The following is a 21,676-nucleotide window of genomic DNA, read 5'->3' as shown; positions in this document are numbered from 1 at the left end:
ATGTAAAAACAAAAAAAAATAGCATTACTTTGAAGAAAGATTGTGCCAATCTGAAAATAGATTAGCACAATAATAATTGTTACCGTTCCAAGTAAGCAAATAAGTTGCTGTTCAAGGGCACGGTTGATGGTTATATAATGGAATAATAAAGATAGGGACTGTACAGCTCACTTGTAAAAAAAACAACAGAGGCAATTAAATCCTTTATTAAATCAGTATAACTTTTAAACATTGCAATTAAAACATCATTATACATCACTAAACATCATCATTAAACATCATTTATGTCAACCAGAATGAATGAACAACACCACATAACAATCGTTCAAGACGCAGTCAGGTGTTTTTGGTGATCAGCCTGTATTCCGAGTTCATCCCCACACCTCGGACCTGCCTGAGTCTGTTGAGCTCTGTGAGGCAGAGGAAGTAGACTGGAGCCTTGCTCACAGTGTCTAAACCTGCCATCCTCTTCAGGATGGACATGCTGAACTCTTCATTTTCATCTGCAGAGGGCACCAAAGACCAACAATGACATAGATTATAATAAAGACTGAATGGCTTGTGGAGAAAACTGTTGAGCACATACACAACATCCCATCTCTCCACTGATAACAGTGCAACAAACTTATGTTGTTGCCGTCAGGCCTAAAGATATACAAGGAGTGTGTGTATACATCACGCAAAAGTAGCGAAAACAGCTGATCTACAAGCTCATAGTGACACGCGGTGAGCTTGTAGGTCTGCTATCTTTGCAATCATTTGCAAAAGGTTTTAAAATTAAAGTGGTTAAGTCGGTCCGAGTCCATTATTTGAAAACGTTATAAAGTGAAAGTGGTTAGTCGGGAGCTTTTGACTATTAACTACATTGGAGCCTTTGGAATACAGGTTATTTTTTCCTGACAGCGATACTATATAATATATTATATGCAACTCATAATACAATCAAATCACAACTGATTTCAAACAAAAGGTGTTAATAATTGGGCACATTAACATTATAATTTAAAATGTGTATCTATCCAAAAGTGATTTGTGTTTATATTCGTTTGCTTACAAGTTAATGTTCTCAAATAGCAACTTCATCCAATCTTTTTTTTAAGTTTTTCAAATGCACTTCAAAATTTGGCACTTTTCTTTACAATATATTGGTCAAAAAAACGTCAGCCAGCTGTGGTCTAAGACTTTCCAAAATGGGGATCAGCCCCATGGGCTCAGCCCCAGACAAGACGAGGGCTGGACTCGTCTTTTGTCGTGACATTCTTGTTGTAAACCAACTCCCGAGGTGAAATTGCGCCGTCACTTGAGATGATGTATCTTTTACAAAGTGACACGCCAGACAATGCACTGTATATTTCACTTCCAGCCCAGGTTCAAGCCAGGCCCAACTTCAAGGACTGCTGAATGACAAATGGCTGTCAAGTGTATTGCTCAAAGAATTCAATGGCATACTGCAGCGGTTCCCAACCTTTTCCGAGTCAGTGCCCACTTGAAAATCTTGAAAGTGTTCGCGGCCCACCTATCTGACCACGTCACACAGGTTTCCATTCATCAGTATCGCAATGAAAACTAATTGTTCAAAGAAAGAAAAAAAAAAAACCATGGTAAAATCGTAATGTTTTGCCAATCATTTGGAAGCCCACTTGCAATATCCTCAGTGGGCCCAGGCCCACATGTTGGAATACTTTCACGTAGCTCTTGTGAGAATTGAAGCTGTAAACTTTCAGTCTCACACCCTGGTTACGATGTTCATCAAGAGAACATCGTAGCGGTCAGGTAAAAAAAAAAAAAATTGTATTGGCATAACATCTTTTCATAAATTGGTGTCCCATTTAATACTTCATCGTATGACAGTGTCATGCAAAAGTAGCCGACTTTACAAGCTCTAAACGAGTCACATCTGAGCTCGTCAATCACATATTTTCCCTATACATTAGGTACACAGGTTCTTTTCTCCATTTCCTGAAAAGGAACGGTTTTGGACATGCATGGTTTCTGCCCGACAGAAATGGTATGCTTGAATCTAGCGCTTAATGGAGGTCACATTGGTTTAAAGCGTTTGAATGTGGTTGATACAGTGTAACGCAGCCCTGGGTGTCAAATTACTATTAGGTTAATCTTATGTTGCCACTTAAGATGGATCCTTTTCAAGTAATGCATTGAATAAAACACATTGGAAAAGATACTATGTATTCAGCTTCCATGGTCCGTCTGACACATTTAGATAGCGTTGCCAGTGGACAGTGACACATTGCCAATTACACACAGTATGCATGGAGGAATGGACGGAACCATGCAAATGGGACAATAAACGGCATCCCTGTATGGGTCACAGATTAGAGCCTGGCACTAATGCTGCCATGGTTAGGGGTTCTTTTCCCAGAGACCCATCTATACTAAAAGCGCTTTGGACAAAAGCCACTTCACTTAATGGCATTACACGAATGTGTGTAATTTTGTGAGTGTGCAGCCAGCTGTTGCTGTAAAAGAGCATCTGTCCTTGGACAACATTCTCTTGATAAATGACTCATGTCTCTGGAGCCACTGTCCCCGTGTCTCCCTCTCACCAACTAATCGGTCTCTGTCTTACAGAGAATGGGGTGGCCTGTCTGTGGAAAATAGAAGATAGTGTAGTGGTTACACCCACCTAAAGCCTAGTTCAGACTGAAGATTCACAAGGAGAGGAAACCGTTTTAAGCCTGATTCATACTTTGCGTTGTGAGCTTGTAGGTCTGCTATTTTCGGCACGCCACACCATCATATGACGGAGCACACATTTAAGCATTAGAACATTGCGGTGACAAATTGTAATAACCCGTGTAGTTGCACATTAAGAATTATTAATTCGTTTTTATTTATTCCTAGATCGGTGGTTCTCAAACCTTTTTAATTTCAAGGACCCCCATAACTCTGAGAGTGTACAAATGGACCCGTAAGGTAACTCTCAGAGTTACAGATCCGTAAGGATCCATTGAAACCCCCCCCCCCCCCCACCAATTTATTGGGTCGAAAAACAGCCCACCATGCTCTTCCAACTAACCGTGTGAGTCTGCAGCAGCTTCGTTGAGCTTTTGAACGGCCTGGTTGAGGCTGGACAGAGGCATCTGACGAAGGTAGCCGGGCAGGCGCTGGAACTCAACCTGCGTCACCTCGAATATGACCTTGGATCTGGAACAACATTACAGACAAGCCCAAACACACACACACACACACACACGTTTGTAATACTATACTTAGTTGTGAGGACATCAACATTTTTAGCACAGCAATTTTATAAATACTGGTACCATTTTTAACTCTGACCCTAAATCCTGAGTTGTACTTAGTTGTGCGCACACCAAAAATAGCAACACCTAAAACCTCTAAATGTAATCCTAAACACAACCTGACCATTTTTCCTAGCTGTAAGCTTAAAGTCTAAAAATATTTCGGAACCATAAAAACAACCATTTGTCAAATTCTACAATACTTGAGGGGACATTTGGCCCTCACAAGTATAGCAAGACACACACACACAGATAGACGCAGAGTCTTCGTTATAATGAGATCAGGACATAGAGATGTATTAAAGTTCCGCCTTAATTTCAGTATATACAAAGAATAGTCATTTTACATACATTTAATGAACCCAGAGCAGCCCTGATTTGTGTGAACCCCTTATTCCAATGCGGGGATTAACCACTCAGACGTTGGTGTATGACAAACAGTGAAAATGGCTGATCTACAAGCTCACAGCGTGTCGCGATGCAATGTCTTGTGAGCTTGTAGATTCGCCGTTTACGAGACATGTGAACAAGTTTGAGAAATCTGCACAAAATGGGGACGCCAAGGTTAACGTGGTTTATCATTTGTAAAACGTTTGATCAGTTTACCCGTTTTCCTTTCCTGAAGGTCTGTGGTTTGGCAACACCGTTTTGGATTGTGCCAGCAGATGCTAAAGGTATAAAAGACAGTGATAAAATGAATGAATTGAAGATATCTGATGCTTCCATAGTTTTCTGTGCAATGCCTTTCTGAAGAAACCATATAATTTACAACTCCCACTAAATTCAGGTAATTGGAAAACAAATTTATGTTTTTTATATATATATATATATATATATATATATATATATATATATATATATATATATATATATGGATTAACTCATGAATAGCTTTAGACAAGAGTTGTTTTCTTGCATATAATCTGTACTTTTTCATAGGTTAATATGCAGGTAACTATATTGGAACAAGGCCACTGCAAAGTCTTGCTAAGAAAAACTGCTGAACTCAGCACACCGTTAAAACCTTTTCACGTTTTTAGAGTCAGGTGCTTGATCCAAAAAAGATGAAACCCTTAAGTTTGCACACAAATCATTTGCAAAGGCAGACTATGCACTCTATAAAAAGAATGGTGAAACGTTTGCAACGCACATGAGCAGGAGGAGACTGTGGTTCAAATCTGGGGTAGAACAGGAAAGTTACATAGTGCATCACCAAGGTTCATGATTGCATGAAATGATGTGGTCAAATGGCAGACTTACCTGAATGTTGGTCAGTGTTTCAGAGCTGAGGTCTGGCATCTTTGGGCTCATGCCGCTCATCATGGGATCATGCAGCTTCAGACTGGGAACACTGGGCTCCACCGGCTCCGTTTGCCCAGTTACAACACCCCTCTACAGGGACGGAAGGAGGAAGGGTAGGAGAGAAGGATGAAGGGAAGAAAGACAAATGAACAAAGAAACAAAGTCAAAAATCGGTGACATTTCAGAAAAGAAAAGGGTCCAACAATTTCTTGGGTGGCAAAATGTTCCCTTTTACAACTCAAGCGGTTAAAAGCATTCATATTGCATTGACATTCACGGTTATATCTATTCATTTACATCTCAGGCAAACATTAACTTAGTCTTCTGATACAAGAATTTTACTGTGGTGAAACCACTCTTTCAATGCCATCCATGCTTATTTATGGGATTTTGGCTCTGAGTGCCACAGCAAAATTCATTGTAAAAAAAAAAGTGCTTAGGAGCCGAGATGCAGCCTTTTTCAGTAAGTAGTTAAACAAAGAGTGAATGGAGCAGCAAATCATCAAATCATCATATCTTGGGTTCAAACTTTTTTTTTTTTTTTTTAATTAATTAATTAAAAAAGATCAAATCTCAGGATCCACACAGGAACAGTGTGGCTATAATGTGAACCTCATACTTCATGGGCTAACTTGGGACGACATTCGTCTATGACATATCCATGACTCCAAATTTAGGCACGGTTTCAGCCCAATCAGAGCCCTGTTGACTTCCATTATCAAATTAAAGTTAAGATATTTCAGAAAAATGATTTATTTTTATGGAGGCACTTCCATGGCCTACTGGCAGCGTGCACAAGCATTTGGCATGGATCGGTCCAGTGGTTTGCAAGATTAGCTCCGGACACAGACAGACACTCATTGATGGCTAGCCTCCTGCAGAGCCTTGCTGTGGGAAGAGTTTACAAGTACACATATCCCTCTATCCATGTTAAAACTGCCTTGTGGGTGGACGTTGGGTGGCGGTGAACGGCGGGTGTCATAAAAACATTATGCCTATTTACAGTGGTGCAAAGGCGATACGGACAAAATCAACCATCAATTATTTTAACCAAATACCTCGATAATCTATTGTGACGATAATACTATCTACAAACTCACAATGCATCTCGTCTTTCAAACATTTTTGAAACGCTTGCAATATCAAGATATTACCATATCCAAAATCCCATACGATATCTAGTCTCATATCACGATATTCATACATCGATATATTGCCCAGCCGTAGTTGGTCTAGTAGTGGGTACTACTCAGCACCCAGCTGTTGAAAGCCATGTGTCATGTCCAAGTCGTACAGAGACTCTAGTCTACCTGCTTGTTAACCAGTCGTTGTTACTCTGCCTATAGCCTGACCTCTACTTGGTTGCTTGCAGATGTACAAGCTACATAGGGGTTACGATGTGATGCGTTCTTACTGTGCCTGCAGGCCGTGGACCAAAAGCCCACTCTGGCGTCTCGGGCGTGTGTACGACGTCGTCAAGTGTCATTTCTGGAATGTCGTACTCCCAGGGCCTCTGGCCAGGCTTTGTGCGGTTGGCAGGCGTGGGAAGATCCGGGATCCAGGTGGCCCCTGTATGTTTCTCACCCTGGGAACCAAAGTACAACGGGTCATTCAAACAAAAAGGATTTTACAGTGTATACTGGGTTCCAGTATAGTGTAGTTAAGTGATTTGCAATCTTTTTAATTTGAAGGACCGCCAGTTCGATATGCATAAGTCCACGGACACCCCCCCCCCACCCTCCCCATTTGATACAATTCGTTTTTGGTCTGTGACCCCAATCTACACTGTAAAATCCTCAAGAACTATGAGTGTACAAAAGAGAACCAAATGGTCATACACTCCGGAGTTACAGACCTGTACCCCTGGTGGTCCCCGAACCCAACATTGACAACCAGTGGGCTTACAGACACATGCACGCGCTTTATGCGCTCATCTAATTCTTATGGTCATCATTGTTCTGTAAAGCACTTTGTAACCTTGTTTGGAAAAGTTCTTATACAAATAAATCCATTAACGTCATCATTTATACCATTTTGCGGCCGAGCGCTTTGTTGAGGTAGGCCGATTCAAACTGAGGGACCTCAGGAGACGTCAGGGGCTGCTTCTTCAGGAAAGGGGTCTCCTCCGGTGGAGGTGAAGAGGCCAGTCCATACACTCTTTTGTTCCGGATACGTGGGAGAGAATATACTTGGTGGGGCGGTGTAGGAGATGGAAACATTCGATCTACGGGAGAGAACAAAAAAATAATAATACAAGAGCAAGTTCAACACTGTCTGTCCCAAATGGTAAATATGCATTAGTTTGCATTAGTGCCTCATGACGCGTTAACTATCTAGTACATGGGTTACAATGACACGCAAATGACGCCAGTGGCATACGTATCGATACAAAAGGCTGGACAATCAGTTCAGAATCGGGAAAAACAATATTGTTGTACTCATCTGTCTCTAACAGTCTTTGTACAGCCAAGTTTGCATGGACATGAAAAAATGCTCACAATAGACGAAATACAACAAGAATAGACACATTGATTATTCAGTGTACTTGAATTAATATTGTTCACTCCATTGCAATCAGATCCTGAACAGAATTATAAATTCAATAGTATTCTTTATGCCAACCAAAATAACCTGTAAAAATGACTGCTGTGAAAAGGGTAGTGTCAAATTGCCTAAAAATTGTCAAAAGTCTAGATGTACAGAAGGAGATGTGGACCCCAGGAAGAGTAGCTGCTACTTTGGTGGCAGCTAATAGGGATCCGATGTAAATCGCAATGTCATACCAGGTGAAGCCAAGCCATCAGTCCCAGGGTGGTGTGCAGAAACAGTTGAGCTGCACATGACAGAAGAACTCATTTTACATCCTTTTTTCAACACAATAATATGGCAATGAAAAAAAGCATTCACATGCAACAAAGAATCAATTTGCCCTAATGTCCCCGTCCCTTTCACACAGAAAGTCTCCCTTACATCTGCCAGCCCTACATGATGGGCACAATTAAAATATTAAGCAAAATAAATCTGCCAGCCCTGCCTCTAGTGCATCAAGAAACAGACTTTAACCATGAGAATATGAGTGATATATATATATATATATATACGGAAAGAGGGCAAAAATTTTCCATGAAGTGACAAAGAAAGTAGAGGGCAGGGAAGCAAAAACAACCGTCCTTATATTTTCGGCTGAGATAATTTTTTACTGCATACTGCCATAGAGGATAAATGAAAACTTAGCTTGAAATGTGTTTAGGGAAGCACAAATATGCCTCAGTAAACCATTTTTAAAACACATTTTGTGTTTCTTTGTCATCATTTACACATCATCATTTGACATGCAAGGTTAAAGTTATACATTTAGTCTTAATCTCAGTGGACCTACTGTCGTACTTTGTTGATATCTTCAGAATCAGTTTTATTGTCACTTCCATAATACACACTAGGCATACAAGGGAGCAAAATAACCGCAACTCATTGTCACATCTTGTCATTGAACTCTAGGGGCAACTCCTGGTTATTAAAAAAAAAAGTAATTAACAATAGCTCAATAATAATTTTGCATGCAGCTCAAGTACTGCACCCCAAATTTGAGAAAGTATCCCAGTCAGTATTTTAGAGATATGGCGGGGTCACATTTCCTCCACTGATAACAAGCTTACCTCTGAGCAGCCTGAAGCTCAACCCCTTTCCGCTGCAGATCCATGGTGAAGTCATTGTTCAGACACATGGTGTGTTCATACGCGCCGAAGTACGGTGCCTGGGGCGAGTGCAGCTCGTCGTCCATCTGCAGCGCGCACTTGGGCGTCTTGGGTGTGGCACTGGGCATGTACATGGAGGGTGGCGAGTACGGTAAGGGGGCGGCGACGTCGAGCCCCTGAAGTCTCTTCCTGAGGTCCACCTCCGACAGGCCAAAGTCGGAGAACTGAGGGGTGCGTAAATACCCGGAGGAGGAGGCGGCGGCTGCAGCTCCGCCGCGGTCCGCTCCACCAAGCGCCGCTTCGACTGAAGTGTCTGCAGCGCCTTCAACCATCCTCCTCCTCAGGTTGGCCTCCGACAGGCCGAAGTCAGAGAACTGAGGGGTGCGCTGGAGGTCTGCTGTGGAGGCTGCAGGGTGAGGGTCCGGAGCGGGTGGGTCCTCTCCAACCTTCTCTGCATCTTCAGCTCCTTGCCCTGCTTCCTCATCATCCACCACCTCCTGCTCTGTTCCTCCTTTATTTGTGGGGGGTACAATAAAGTTGACTCTTCCCTACAGTAAAAAGGCTTAATGTTTGATAACAAGCAGTGCCACGTATATCACACTAGGAAAAAGGTTTTGCAGTAAAAATGACAGTCCATCTAATTTTCTTGGTGCAGATCTCCCTCTTAACCACTTAACCCATTTAGACCTGAGGCCGATTCTAAAAACGGCTTCTAAATCCTGACCTACGTTTTCTGAAAAACTTGATATGTATTCAAAAATAACAAAAAAGTATGTTGCTATATACTGTACATAGCAACAGGAACCCCAAAAGGGGTTCCCATCTTGAAAGGTATAGTTATATATACACAAATAGGTCAAATAGGGGTTCAGCCCACAATTCAGTTCGTAGATTAGCCTTTTTTTGGGCGGTCTATAAGTGGGGTTGGAACACCTCATTAGCTGTATTGTGATTGGCTCATTATAGTACACCCCTAGCTGTACTGTGATTGGCTGACTATTGGCTGACTATTCAGCACTGTGATTGGCTAGCGAGACACATGATGACATTAATAACCTATAAATAGGATTATGCACTTCAAAAAATATTTTTTTTTTTTAAGTGAGCTTCCATCACTATGATGAGCACTGTGATGACCACACCGCCCACTTCACACTGGGTGTGATTTTTCATTACTTTGCCTATAATGGCATGGCCAAAATTGGGACGCAAGAAAGTTGTCTGTGATATGACATCTCATCTCTGCATACTTCACCAAGAAATCCCACCAGCTACTAACCCTCCTTTACTTACTTGTTTTCTGCCGGTTTTGGGGAGCCTGGTAGCCGTACTTCTCACATTGTTTCCTAATCGTATCCATGTCTTCATCAACTTTACGTTTCATCACCATGCATGCATCAAGGAACCGGTCCACCTCAGTCACCCGCTGCCTCTGTTGCTGCAGGTCAGCCAGCACCTGAGACTGTATGAAAGCATGTGGTCATGGCACTGTGGTTCACTTACTGTAATGCAATTCATGTTGGAACAGTTGAACTTTAAACACTTAGTTGACCAGGATCACCAGGGCTGTATCAAGAATGAATGTGACGTCACACCGTTTGCCATAGAATAGGGTCGCTAGTGTTCACCGTTCAACTGGTTAAAGTCTGTTTCTTGACACACTAGAGGCAGGGCTGGCAGATTATTTTGCTTAATATTTTAATTGTGCCCATTAATCATGTAGGGCTGTCAGATTTTGCTTAATATTTTAATTGTGCACATTAATCATGATTGTCACCAAACTAATGAAGATTATAATCTTTTTGCTCGTTGTGTTTATGGGTTATGCATTTCTTTGGTAGTATGTAATGACTTTATTGAGCCTGATGGATGAGAGATAGGCCCAGAATGGCTGATAAAAATATTATTATTAGCCATTGGTGATATTCCATACAATCCATGTATAGGGCATAGCAGTGCCGGCCATGTTGTGGTTCTAAAAAATAAAAAAAAGACAATTAAAAATATTTAGATCAATTATTTTAAACCCAGAATCAAGCCATCCAGGCTCCTGGTGAATCATGACCATAAAACATTTAATAAATACCATTTGTTTTGCGGTTTTCAAAAAGCTGCGAAACAAACAAATATTCACAAAATCTAATGTTTATGGTCAAGATTCACCAGGAGCCTGGATGTCTTGATTCTAAGCTTAAAATAATTGATATACATATTTTTGGAAATCTCTATGGGAAAAATTAATGGCCTTTTTTTGAGGGAAACCACAAAATGGCCGCCACTGCTATGCCCTATTCCATATGCATACATACATGCATGTAATTTATGAAATATCAGCTATTTTAGGGATTTGGCTGTACTGTGCAACAGACAACCAAATCAGATGTCTGAATGAATTGCCAAGTTTCACTTTTACACAATAAACCTTTTTCATGACAGCCAGACAGCCATATTGACATGAAACAGTAGGTAGACACAGGTGTTATCAGATCACCTTCATTGATCCCATGAAGGAAATTCAGTTGCTATACTGCATCACCACAGTAAGAAACGGGACTGATAAGAAAAAGATGCTAAGCAAAGACTAAGCTTCAGGAGTAAACATAATAAAAACAAGACTAAACAACAAAAAAGTAGTAACGTAAAGTAGTAGCAATAGGATTCAAAATACCAAAAAGATTTAAAGTCTGGTCGTTTGCACTTAAGTTGGACGGTCCGAGATCTGCATAATGTATTAGCCATTAGCTACTTAATTACTAATGACTTGGCAATTAATATTCTGCTCCATGACTCCCTTTGACCTGAATTAATTAGTATCATAAGTAAAACACTTGCGTTTATCCTATTTAAGGTCAAAATGGCTGCTGTGAGGTTAAAGGGGGAGAATGACAGCCAAGACTGATTTTGTAGTTCACTCCTCCTCCCCCCCCCCCCCCCCCCCAATTCAGCTGAGAAACTACAGCAGGGTGAAAACATGGCAGGCTGCGTTAAACTGACCAAACACTGATGTAAGACAGTGTTTTCCAACCTGGGGTCCTAGCGTAGTCTAAGATTTTACACCCCACATGAAACGTCATTCTGAACCACACCAATAACGGTGTTAAAATATGTTTCTAAAAGTAACGGGGTGGAGTCGGCCATTTTCGCTATTCTTCATGAGCATGGCTTAAGTGGTTAACATGTCTGAAGTGTGGAGGGTTTAATATTTGTCAGATGTAAGAAGGAAAAGGTTGGGAACACAGCCTGCCAGGGGCCCATATACTCTGGGTCCTGCCCTGCCTATGTGTTCAGACCAGTTCCAATCATGTCTGCCCATTTATTTGTGTCATCACAAAGTTACAATTTCATTTGTTTATCCTGTATGGAGTTCTGTCCTATACATAATCCTTTAATGTGACTTGTATGAAGCGGGAGACCCCGTTACTGAACAGATTATTTCCTTTAGCAAAACAAAGAATATACACATAATGCTTTAATGTGACTTGTATCAAGTAGTTACCTACCTTAAATTCCTTAACTTCAGAGCTCAGCTCATAACACGCCCGCGTGGCTCTCTCTGTCTTTTCTGGGGGGAAAACACGTTGAGTTTAATCAGTGGTTCTATAACGTTTTCATGTAAAGGACCCCCTAACTGATTTTGAAAATAGATCTACAAGCGAGCTTTTTTATAAGTAGATACTAGGTGTAAGGTGGTTCAGTTGTTTTCCTGGGGACCCCCTGGAACCTCCTCAGGGACCACTAAGGGGGTCCCGGATCCCACTTTGAGGACCACTGAGTTAAAGTAGGTTAAGTGATATTTTTTGGTTAAAAAAAAAAATATATCATTGCTATGGTGCGTTTGTTCAGTAGCATTTTCAGCCAATCAGGAGAAAGTAGGACTCATTTATCAGCTTCAATTTGATAGTGTTCCAATTATGTCTGCTCATTTATTTGTGTCATCACTTCCCATTTCACTTGTTCATCCTGTATCCTGTCGTGTGAGATCTCTCTACTGATTGGAAAATGCATTTTAAGCTTTATCCTAGTCTTGGATCAAGACCATCTTGGATGTATTTTATCAAGTCTGACTTTTACTTTCGCATCTATGCAAATGTCAACAATGTTCCATTCATCATGTTCAGTGGTGTTAAGTAACTAAGTACATTTACTCAAGTAATGTACTTAAGTACAATTTTGAGGTACTTTTACTTTATTGGAGTATTTCCAATACTTTTACTCCACTACATCTCAGAGGCAAATATTGTACTTTTACTCCACTACAATTATTTGAAAACTTTAGTTACTTTGCAGATATAAAGCATTACAATATAAAACATACATTAAGCACTTTAGCCCTATTTTATACCTAGGCTATTTGAAAATAGGAGAAGTGATGCATTGTGAGCTTGTAGATCTGCTATTTTCAAACATTTGGATACCAATACTTTTGTACTTTTAAAGGAGCACTTCACCCCTGGAAGAAGTTCCAGGGGTGACCACAGGGGGGACCACAGGGGGACCACAGCGTATCACTGCCTATAACTTCAACTCCCAGAATGCTTTGGTGCCTTGTGGCAGGGGAGGTTCCATGTGGGTGTGATCTCCAACAATAACATCCAAACAGCATGCCAGTGTCGCCATGTCTGCTTATTATAAGCGGCTTCTTTCTAAAATGTAGTTGATATTTGGGCTTGTTTCCAAATGTTTTGATTGCTGTTTAAACCAGTGGTTCTCAAACATGTTCATGTATTTTTCCACAGACCCCCATCTGAAATTATAATTTGTGTCAGGGAGCCCCTAACAAATATGTGTCAAAAATATTCCACAGTTTGAAAAGCAAATAAAAATATTTTGCAAAAAAAAAAAAAAAATCCACATTTTGGACTTTTTCCCCCTCAAGATTTTTTTGTAAATAGCAGATCTACAAGCTCACAATGGGTTGCGAAGCGTTGTGAGCTTGTAGATCAGCAATTTTCAAATATATAATATCCCATGTCTAGGTAAAGTGCTCTTGGCATAGTTATTTTTCTTTTGGGCTTGTTTTCATAGACCTGGCTGCTTATTTCTCTCACAATATCTGGCAACACTGGCTGTCCTCGCAAACGTTCAGCTAGTTACATATATGTCCAAGGATTCGTTAGTGATGTCATATCACTGGGACATCCTCAGTATCTTCATGCAGTTTCACTTCCGTGTCGCATAGTATTGACATCACTGTCACATCCTTGGTATTATGATCCTAGCCTTTCGTGACGGTGTTTGTTTACCAGCGCTGCTACTCCACGCTGTATTTTTTTTTTCAAGCTTGCGCTTATGAAACACTACACAGGATTATTATTTCATGTCAACATTCAAGTACAACTATCAGAAGATAACTCAGGTAAAGTAATGCCTCACTCTGCAAGGGCCGCTGGCCGCAGCTAATGGGAGTGGCCGAGTGGTGAAAGAAGGTTGAACAAAGTGTTACGGACACCCCATTGGGGCTGTCTTTTGAGATGGTCTGACTGAGACACGCCGAGACATGTAGTGCGGAAAGGAATGAGACCAATCTCTCATGATGCAAATAACGTCACGAATATTGCGAACATTACTAGATATCTAAAAACACAGATTATTCACAAAAAAAACCCAGGATCTTGTTTCTTCACTCCTAAACTTCATTAAAAGACCGAAAACTTCTTCCAGGGGTGAAGTGCTCCTTTAACTGAAGTCAATTTTGAATTCAGAAATTTCACTTGTAACAGGGTACTTCTACATCGCACGTATTGATAATTTTACTTAAGTAAAACATGGGAGTACTTTCCCCACCACTGATCATGTTGTTGTTTGTACCATGTCACTTAGCTGTAGAATACAACTCTCGTAGACGTATTTATGATTCTGACGTTTTCAATCTACGAGAGTTGTAGAGTTCACCCCCCATGGAGACAGGGACTTTCAGCACTATACCCCGTAGACACTCCAAACATGTACAAATTGAAAATAAGGTGTTTACCCCCACGCCCCAAATGTTAACTCTCGCTACGGGGTAGTAGTTTAATGTAATAATCCATATCTTTCAATAAAGAAGTGTTTTAATGCCGTCTGTGGCCGAACGCCATTTTTTCACCCTCGTTTACTTCCGGTTTACATTGAGTGTAATTCCGGGTTTCACCAGATGGGCGCGTCGATACCGCCCATTGGGAACTTCCGAAAGATTCGGCCACAGACGGCATTAAAACACTTCTTTATTGAAAGATATGGATTATTACATTAAACTACTACCCCGTAGCGAGAGTTAACATTTGGGGCGTGGGGGGAAGGACCTTTATTTTCAATTTGTACATGTTATGGAGTGTCTACGGGGTATAGTGCTGAAAGTCCCTGTGTCCATGGGGGGTGAACCCTACAACTCTCGTAGATTGAAAAAGTCAGAATCATAAATACGTCTACGAGAGTTGTATTCTACAGCTATCACTCACCGTCGTCATCCTCGTCGTTGCGGGTGTCATAAGCTCCCTGAAGCTCTGCGCTTTGTGTCTCCAGGTTGACAGCAACCTTTCGGAGTTTTGCGAAGAAGCGAGACGTGGGGTCCATCTTTGCGTCCAACAAATACAGTAAAACTGTCAAGTTCAACTGTTTCGTTTAAATTCACTCCTGCTACAGCATCGGTCTGGCAGACAGTCTGCGAAAAACGCTGATTATTTTGAATGAGGCGCCGCCGCCGCGCCTAGCTTTTATACATCCGGGTCAGTGTTGACAGATTCTGCGAGAGAAATAAGCAACCATGTATATGAAAACACAAGCCCAAAAGAAGCCACATGAGCGCTGCTATTTGAAAATAGCATATCCACAAGCTCGCAAGCTCACAACACGTCGCGATGCGACGCGTTGTGAGCTTGTAAATCTACTATTTCCTGTCTTTCTTCATCTTTCGCATTTTAATATTTTCAAATCCACAAAATCTTATTATTATGGGGGTCTCTCTGGCACAAAATAGTTTATAATATATATTAATTTGGTGGTCCTTGACCTTGACGTGAAAATGTTTGAGAATCACTGGTTTAAACAACATTAGGAAACAAAGAAGCCCGAATAAGCAACTACACTTTAGAAACAAGCCCCAAAAAACTGCAAACCCGCAACTACTCAATATTTATTTACAAGCAACTTTAAAAAAAAACAAAAACAAGCCCAAGGTCGCGTATAATAAGCGGACATGGCAACGCTGGTCACCGTAAACCCGAAGTATACTTCGTTGCACGACGGTGCCGCATGCCAAATTATCAGACCTACAAGCCCACATCTTGCCACGAATGTGACGCGTTGTGGGCTTGTAGGTCTGCTGTTTTCGTAAATCTGGGTTCAGCGGAAACACAGTTCGTATGTCTTTGACTGACTAGGCTATGCTGCCTCCTAGCGCATTGGAGGCTAATTGCAAGAGAGGACAAACCAATTTTTTTGGGGTTTTTTTATTGAATATTTTATCAACATAGTTTGCAAATAGTACAGTGGTACGATTTTACAATGATGCTAAAAAGGATAACACAAAAAGCCTTAGGGTCTTGTCCTGTGTATTCAATTCATCAAGACTGCATGCAATCAACTTTGCAGTGGATGGGGTAAAGGTAGGGTAAGTGATATTAACAAAAAGTATTTTGTTAAAAGATTAAAGCACTATATTGTGATAGTAATCATTGCTATAGAGTGTTTGTTCAGTAACAGGGGCCTCCCCGTCTCTCCAGCTCTTTAATAAACAGAAAATACATTTTTTTGGTAGGTGACAATATTTCAGCCAATCAGAAGAGAGTACCCATTTATCAGCTTAATTTTTTATAGTGTTCCAGTTCCCATTTTGTCAGCTCATGTCCTAGTGTCATCACTTGTTTAATCTGTATCCTGACTGAGTTCTCTATCCTTATTGGATTAAAATTGGAAATGAAACTGAAACTGAAACGAAAATGCATTTTCTGTTTTATAAAGAGCTGGAGAGACATGGAGACTCCTGTTACTGATCAGACACTATAGCATTGAGTACTATCAGAATTTAGAGCTATTTAACACTTATTTTAACCAAAGAAAATCACTTACCCTACCTTTAATATAGGCTACACTAAGTGTGAAGTTCACAGACTAGTGAACTAGTCAACAATCAATTGCAAACTAATTATTATTATCAGTAATCTTGTCATGGATGATTAGGTAATCAGGTATTTCAACTATGTTGTAGATTTTTTTTTATACTGCAATCATGTTAGCCTATTTGTAATATAGGCTATTCATGCGTGCCAACTTTGTTGCCTAATTTGTTGTTTGCAAATCATGTTCTATTAATGTTTTATTGTGTTATACATATTTAGAGACCTCGTATGAGCCCGTTGGGCTTCTTGCCTCCTCCTGGCACTTTTCCTTTTTAAATTTTGTATACAGTTTTTTGTATTGTTTTTACAATTTGTGCTAAATCAATACATCAAATCAAATCACAGACTAGTGAACTAGTCAACAATATTATTTCAAACTTATTTCAGTATTCGGAAGAAAGTCTCCACCTACACATTTCTTTATTTTCATAAACTTTGTTTCGGGGTTTTATTCTGTTACGTTTAGTCACATGAGGAGGCGGGGGTCGGTGGAGACATCTTATCAGATGTTGATTATTTTGGAGGGTGAATAAATACTGAGGGAACCATGAAGGTCACCACACACACCTGTCCTGAACAGAAGCTACAGAACTACTGAGAACTTTACCAGAGGGCTCCACATTCACCCAGAAAATAGGTAGGCCCATGCATGTGCCATATTTCTGACTAAATTATACCTATACAGTGTTACTATGAATACATACAGTATATTGTCACTGTCGAAAAATGTTTTTTTCATAATACTCTATTTTATACTTTGTTGTTATGTCAAGCTTTCCGCCCGGCAGTAACGATATAATATATGATTATTTGTATTTTCCTTATAAATTGCTGTTTGTTTTTTAAGAGAGCTCTACTCATTACTCAGTGCTCCAGCCATGGCCATGTTTGGAAAGGTTCTGGAGCCAGTGGGCTACATGCAGACCATGAGGTGAGCTCTTCTCTTTTGTACATTTTAACTAAGACAGATTGAACCTAACAAAAACACTGAACGAATGTTGTTTGTATGTAGGCTACTATACCACTGTTTCTCAACTGGTGGTCCACAGACCACCAGCGGTCCATGGCATAATTACAGGTGGTCCATGGAGAAATGTTTTTAAAATGTTTAATATACAGTATTATGCAGCATATTGTACTTTTGTCAAATATTATAATAAATATTTTAAGTCCATCAAATCTTTGATATAATATAATATAATAGTGTGTGGTGGTGGGCTTGAAATGAAATAATGACTGTTAAAAGAGTAGTTCACCCACAAAATGACTTATTTTTTATCAATTACACACCCCATGAAGCCTTGAATTCATGGAGATTTTTTAGTTTTTGTCACATTTCTAAGCCATTAATATGTCAGTAGGATACTCAGTAGGAGACTCCACCGGTCATCAAATTATTGGCTTCGGAATGCGACAAAAACAAAAGAATCTCCATGGATTCAAGGCTTCATAGGGTGTGTAAATTGATAGAAAATAAGTCATTTTTTGGGTGAATACTCCTTTATTGCTTGATATACTTTGCACTGCAGCACATGATAGTGTATGTGTAGATGTGTGACACCAGCACCCAACAAGTATAACTCTGGCTTTAAGATCATTAGTGTTACATATCCATTTTTTAAAGAGAAGTAACATAATAATAATAATAATAAAAAACGTTATTTGTATAGCACCTTTCATGACATGAAATGCAGCTCAAAGTGCTTTACAGAGCAAGAATACAATTACAGTTACAACTAATTTAACAATAAAGCAAAAAGAAAAGCAAAAGCATAAAACAACATTAAAATAATAGGAAAAAGGCAGTGAATCAGGCAATACAATATAGACATGCTATGTTATGCATTCTTATGCTGTATACTGAATAGATACGTTTAAGGGGTCCATGTATGGATAATGTCACAATCACTCCATTATGTGGCACTAATGTTTAATATCATGTCAGACACTTTTAAAATTATCTATGGCTTCATTCTCCTAATCAACGTTTAATAAATAACGTTTAAAGAATAATAAAACATTGTTATTAAAACAATTCATATTCATATTCATTGAAGTTTGACATTGGTTTCGGCACGGTAGAATGGGGAGGTCCTTGAGAATTATTCAAAATATGCTAGTGGACCAGAACTAAAAAAAGGTTGAGAAGTGAGAACCACTCAATACAGAGCTATGGTCACAATAAATACTAAAACAAATACATTGAAATGTGTACATGGCATAATGAGGAACAATAACAACTAAAAGGACTTCAATATTTTAGAATTAGCCTGTTGTCACCAGGACTCTAAAGTCTACAAGGGCAGCAAGGTTATTGACTTGGGCAGGTCAAACTTGGATTGGAGTATGACAAAATAAAATAAAACTGGAAAGTAATTGTTAAAAAAGAAAAGAAAGAAGGAAAAAGATCAAATGAAATTGCAATGTTAATGTAAACTACCACAACGTAAAAAAATTAAAGTAAAAGTGTAAACTAAATGCTGTAAAGTTAAACATCACATTGCTGTAGTAGAATAAAGTGACAATGATCTTCTTTGGTTCCGTTGAGGGTCCTGGTTCAGGGGATCTGCTCGTACATGGGAGGCACCGCCACGGCCGAGGACACAGAGCTGGTGAAGAAGGATTTGGACCACATTGACCAGGAGCTGGGCATATCGGGGCAGGGCCTCATGAACGACCCAGAAGTCCATCAGCTGGAGGACGACCTGGCCGTGGTGTACTACCAGCTGGGCACTGCGGTAAGGCCGCAGGGGGGCGGTTGGTGGTTGGCATGAGGCATGCCAACAGCGCATAGGGGGAAGGTGCCCTCCAACAAGGACTTCTAGATTAGATTAGGTTGAGTTTATGAAGGCCTTTTGACTGACAGCATGGAGCATGCAGCCTGTTCAAACTGAGTCAATTTGATAAAGATATTTGAACATTTCTCAGATGTCATTTAAATGTTACATTAAAAATATTTGACAGATTACCTTTTTTTTTATAGTAACGACAATAATAATGCTGCCTCTAAGAGCTCTAATGCCATGCCATTTTCATACTGTAAGCTGTCGTTTGAGAGTGTTCAAACGTCCCGAAAGGGGTAAACTAACTCTCTGAATCTTGTGTATTCATTTGTCCTGTGGACACATGTTTACGTGTCAATGTGACCCTTCTATTATGGGAGACTCTCCAGGACACAAAGCACCCAGAACACTACTGTAGGACATCAAGCCACGACAACTACAGGCAAACTGCACACACAAAGAGTATATGTACTAAGTATAGAGATAGATGTTTGGAAAAGTGGCCCATTTAATATTAAGAAAGATTTAAAAAAAGGTTTCATGACATTTTAATCATCTTTTCTCAGTCAGCATGTCAATGGTAGCAGACGCAGTGGGTGATGCTGTCCTTGAGCATTAATGACAAAGATCAACTGTCCAGTGTAGCATAAGTGCAGGTGTGGATGGGGGGGGGGGGGCGCGCTGGTCCAGAATAGTTTGAGAACAACTGAACTAAACTAATATTTAGTAGAAGTGTGACCTGTACACATGCTTACAGCTGTGCTGTTAACCAATTAAGTCCTACTTTATACTTTCAACATTTTTCATTCTAACAGTCCAGTTTTATGCAGCGTGTCGTCAGATTGGCTATTTTCACTATTTGTTCTTATTGGAAGGAATGGTTTTGGACATACAAGATTTCCACCTGACAACAACGATATGTATGCACCTCAGGTTCGGGCCCAGCCGGAGTTCTCCAAGCGGGAGAAGGAGGTGTTCTTACAGTACGTCCAGGACTACCGTCTGGAGAGGCAGCTGACGGCGCTCTACAACCGCCTGATGGGCGTGTCCACCCTGACGGACCAGCCCACGCTGCTGGAGGTGCTGGTGCAGAGCCGCAAGCCCAGGCGCTGGGAGATGAAGGAGTTCTGTGTGAAGGTGGGTGGAGGGAGGGTTGCTGGACAGGCGGCGAAAGTCTGCCTGCCTGCCTGCCTGCCTGCCTGCCTGCCTGCCTGCCTGTCTGTCTGTCTGTCTGTCTGTCTGTCTGTCTGTCTGTCTGCCTGCCTGTCTGTCTGTCTGTCTGCCTGCCTGCCTGCCTGCCTGCCTGCCTGCCTGCCTGCCTGCCTGCCTGTCTGTCTGTCTGTCTGTCTGTCTGTCTGTCTGTCTGTCTGTCTGTCTGTCTGTCTGTCTGCCTGCCTGTCTGTCTGTCTGCCTGCCTGCCTGCCTGCCTGCCTGTCTGTCTGTCTGTCTGTCTGTCTGTCTGTCTGTCTGTCTGTCTGTCTGTCTGTCTGTCTGTCTGCACCCAGTCTGTCTGTCTGTCTGTCTGTCTGTCTGCACCCAGTCAACAGACAAGGCTCCTTGCTAAATATTGTTGAAGTGATGATATGATGAATGCAATGCATGTTAATTATATATTGCAGTGTGTATATGATGATATTTGGCTTTCACACGCATGCACGCACGCACACACGCACGCACGCACGCACACACACACACACACACACACACACACACACACACACACACACACACACACACACACACACACACACACAATGATTTCTCTACTGTACGTGTGCTTTGTGTACACAAAGGCAGACATGTATTCATACAGTACACAACAGATAGATGACAGGTAGAGATGTAGACAAGCACCATTGTAAAAATAAAAATACAACTTTTGAAAACTAAGGATAGGCTACTTTCAGTGGACTCAAGTATTCAAACGTACAAAATACCAAGTACATTTTATTTTCGTCGAAGGTACAATATTTCTTCTGTATTTGAAATGTAGCGGCGTAATCAAGTCATGAGCTAGCAAATACTCATAGTTACTGTCCTCCTCCACCACTGGCTACCTTCAATTAGGAGGCTAGAATTACATGAACATCATGCCAGACAGGACAGCCTTACATAAAGAGGGAGCAGATATGCCCAATCCCATCCGAGCGTCTATTTTAAAGAAAGAGGAAAAAAAGAGAGGGATGAGCACAGCTGTACAGGATTAAATATTCAGTCTGTTGTCCAAAATGATAAATGCGACAGAAACGCATCTCAGTCCCTGGGGGGAGGAAACGCATGCTGCATCCGTCTTCTCAGTATGAAAATAAACTAAATATTTAATTCTGTAGAGTTGTGACCTACTGTTATCTTTCTTGCATGCATGCTTAGGTTTAGGCATAGTTTTACTGAGGTCAGGGCTAGGTTTAGGCATAGTTTTACTGAGGTTAGGGTTAGGTTTAGGCATAGGTTTACTGAGGTTAGGGTTAGGGTTAAGGTTAGGTAGGCATAGTTGCAAAAACGAGGACTGTCAATCACAGCGACTACTGACCAATCAC

The 21,676-nt window shown here is 40.7% G+C and overlaps 1 protein-coding gene across 1 annotated transcript; it reads right to left on the bottom strand.

The window, feature by feature from the left end:
- Positions 1–319: 319 nt before the first annotated feature.
- Positions 320–14,875, bottom strand: ska3 (spindle and kinetochore associated complex subunit 3). The gene is made up of 11 exons (XM_080457015.1): positions 14,698–14,875; positions 11,761–11,822; positions 9,554–9,722; positions 8,222–8,771; positions 7,349–7,398; positions 6,596–6,789; positions 5,980–6,150; positions 4,524–4,655; positions 3,870–3,931; positions 3,038–3,165; positions 320–503 (listed from the first exon to the last, which is right to left on the bottom strand). Exons 1-11 carry the CDS (start codon positions 14,810–14,812, stop codon positions 337–339), a joined length of 1,800 nt encoding a protein of 599 aa, XP_080313141.1. The 5' UTR covers positions 14,813–14,875; the 3' UTR covers positions 320–336.
- Between the last annotated feature and the right edge of the window lie 6,801 nt (positions 14,876–21,676).

The sequence above is a fragment of the Gymnoscopelus braueri genome (genome assembly GCF_963280865.1).
Source record: "Gymnoscopelus braueri genome assembly, chromosome: 18".
NCBI lineage: Eukaryota > Metazoa > Chordata > Actinopteri > Myctophiformes > Myctophidae > Gymnoscopelus > Gymnoscopelus braueri.
This window is presented reverse-complemented; position numbering and strand designations above follow the sequence as displayed.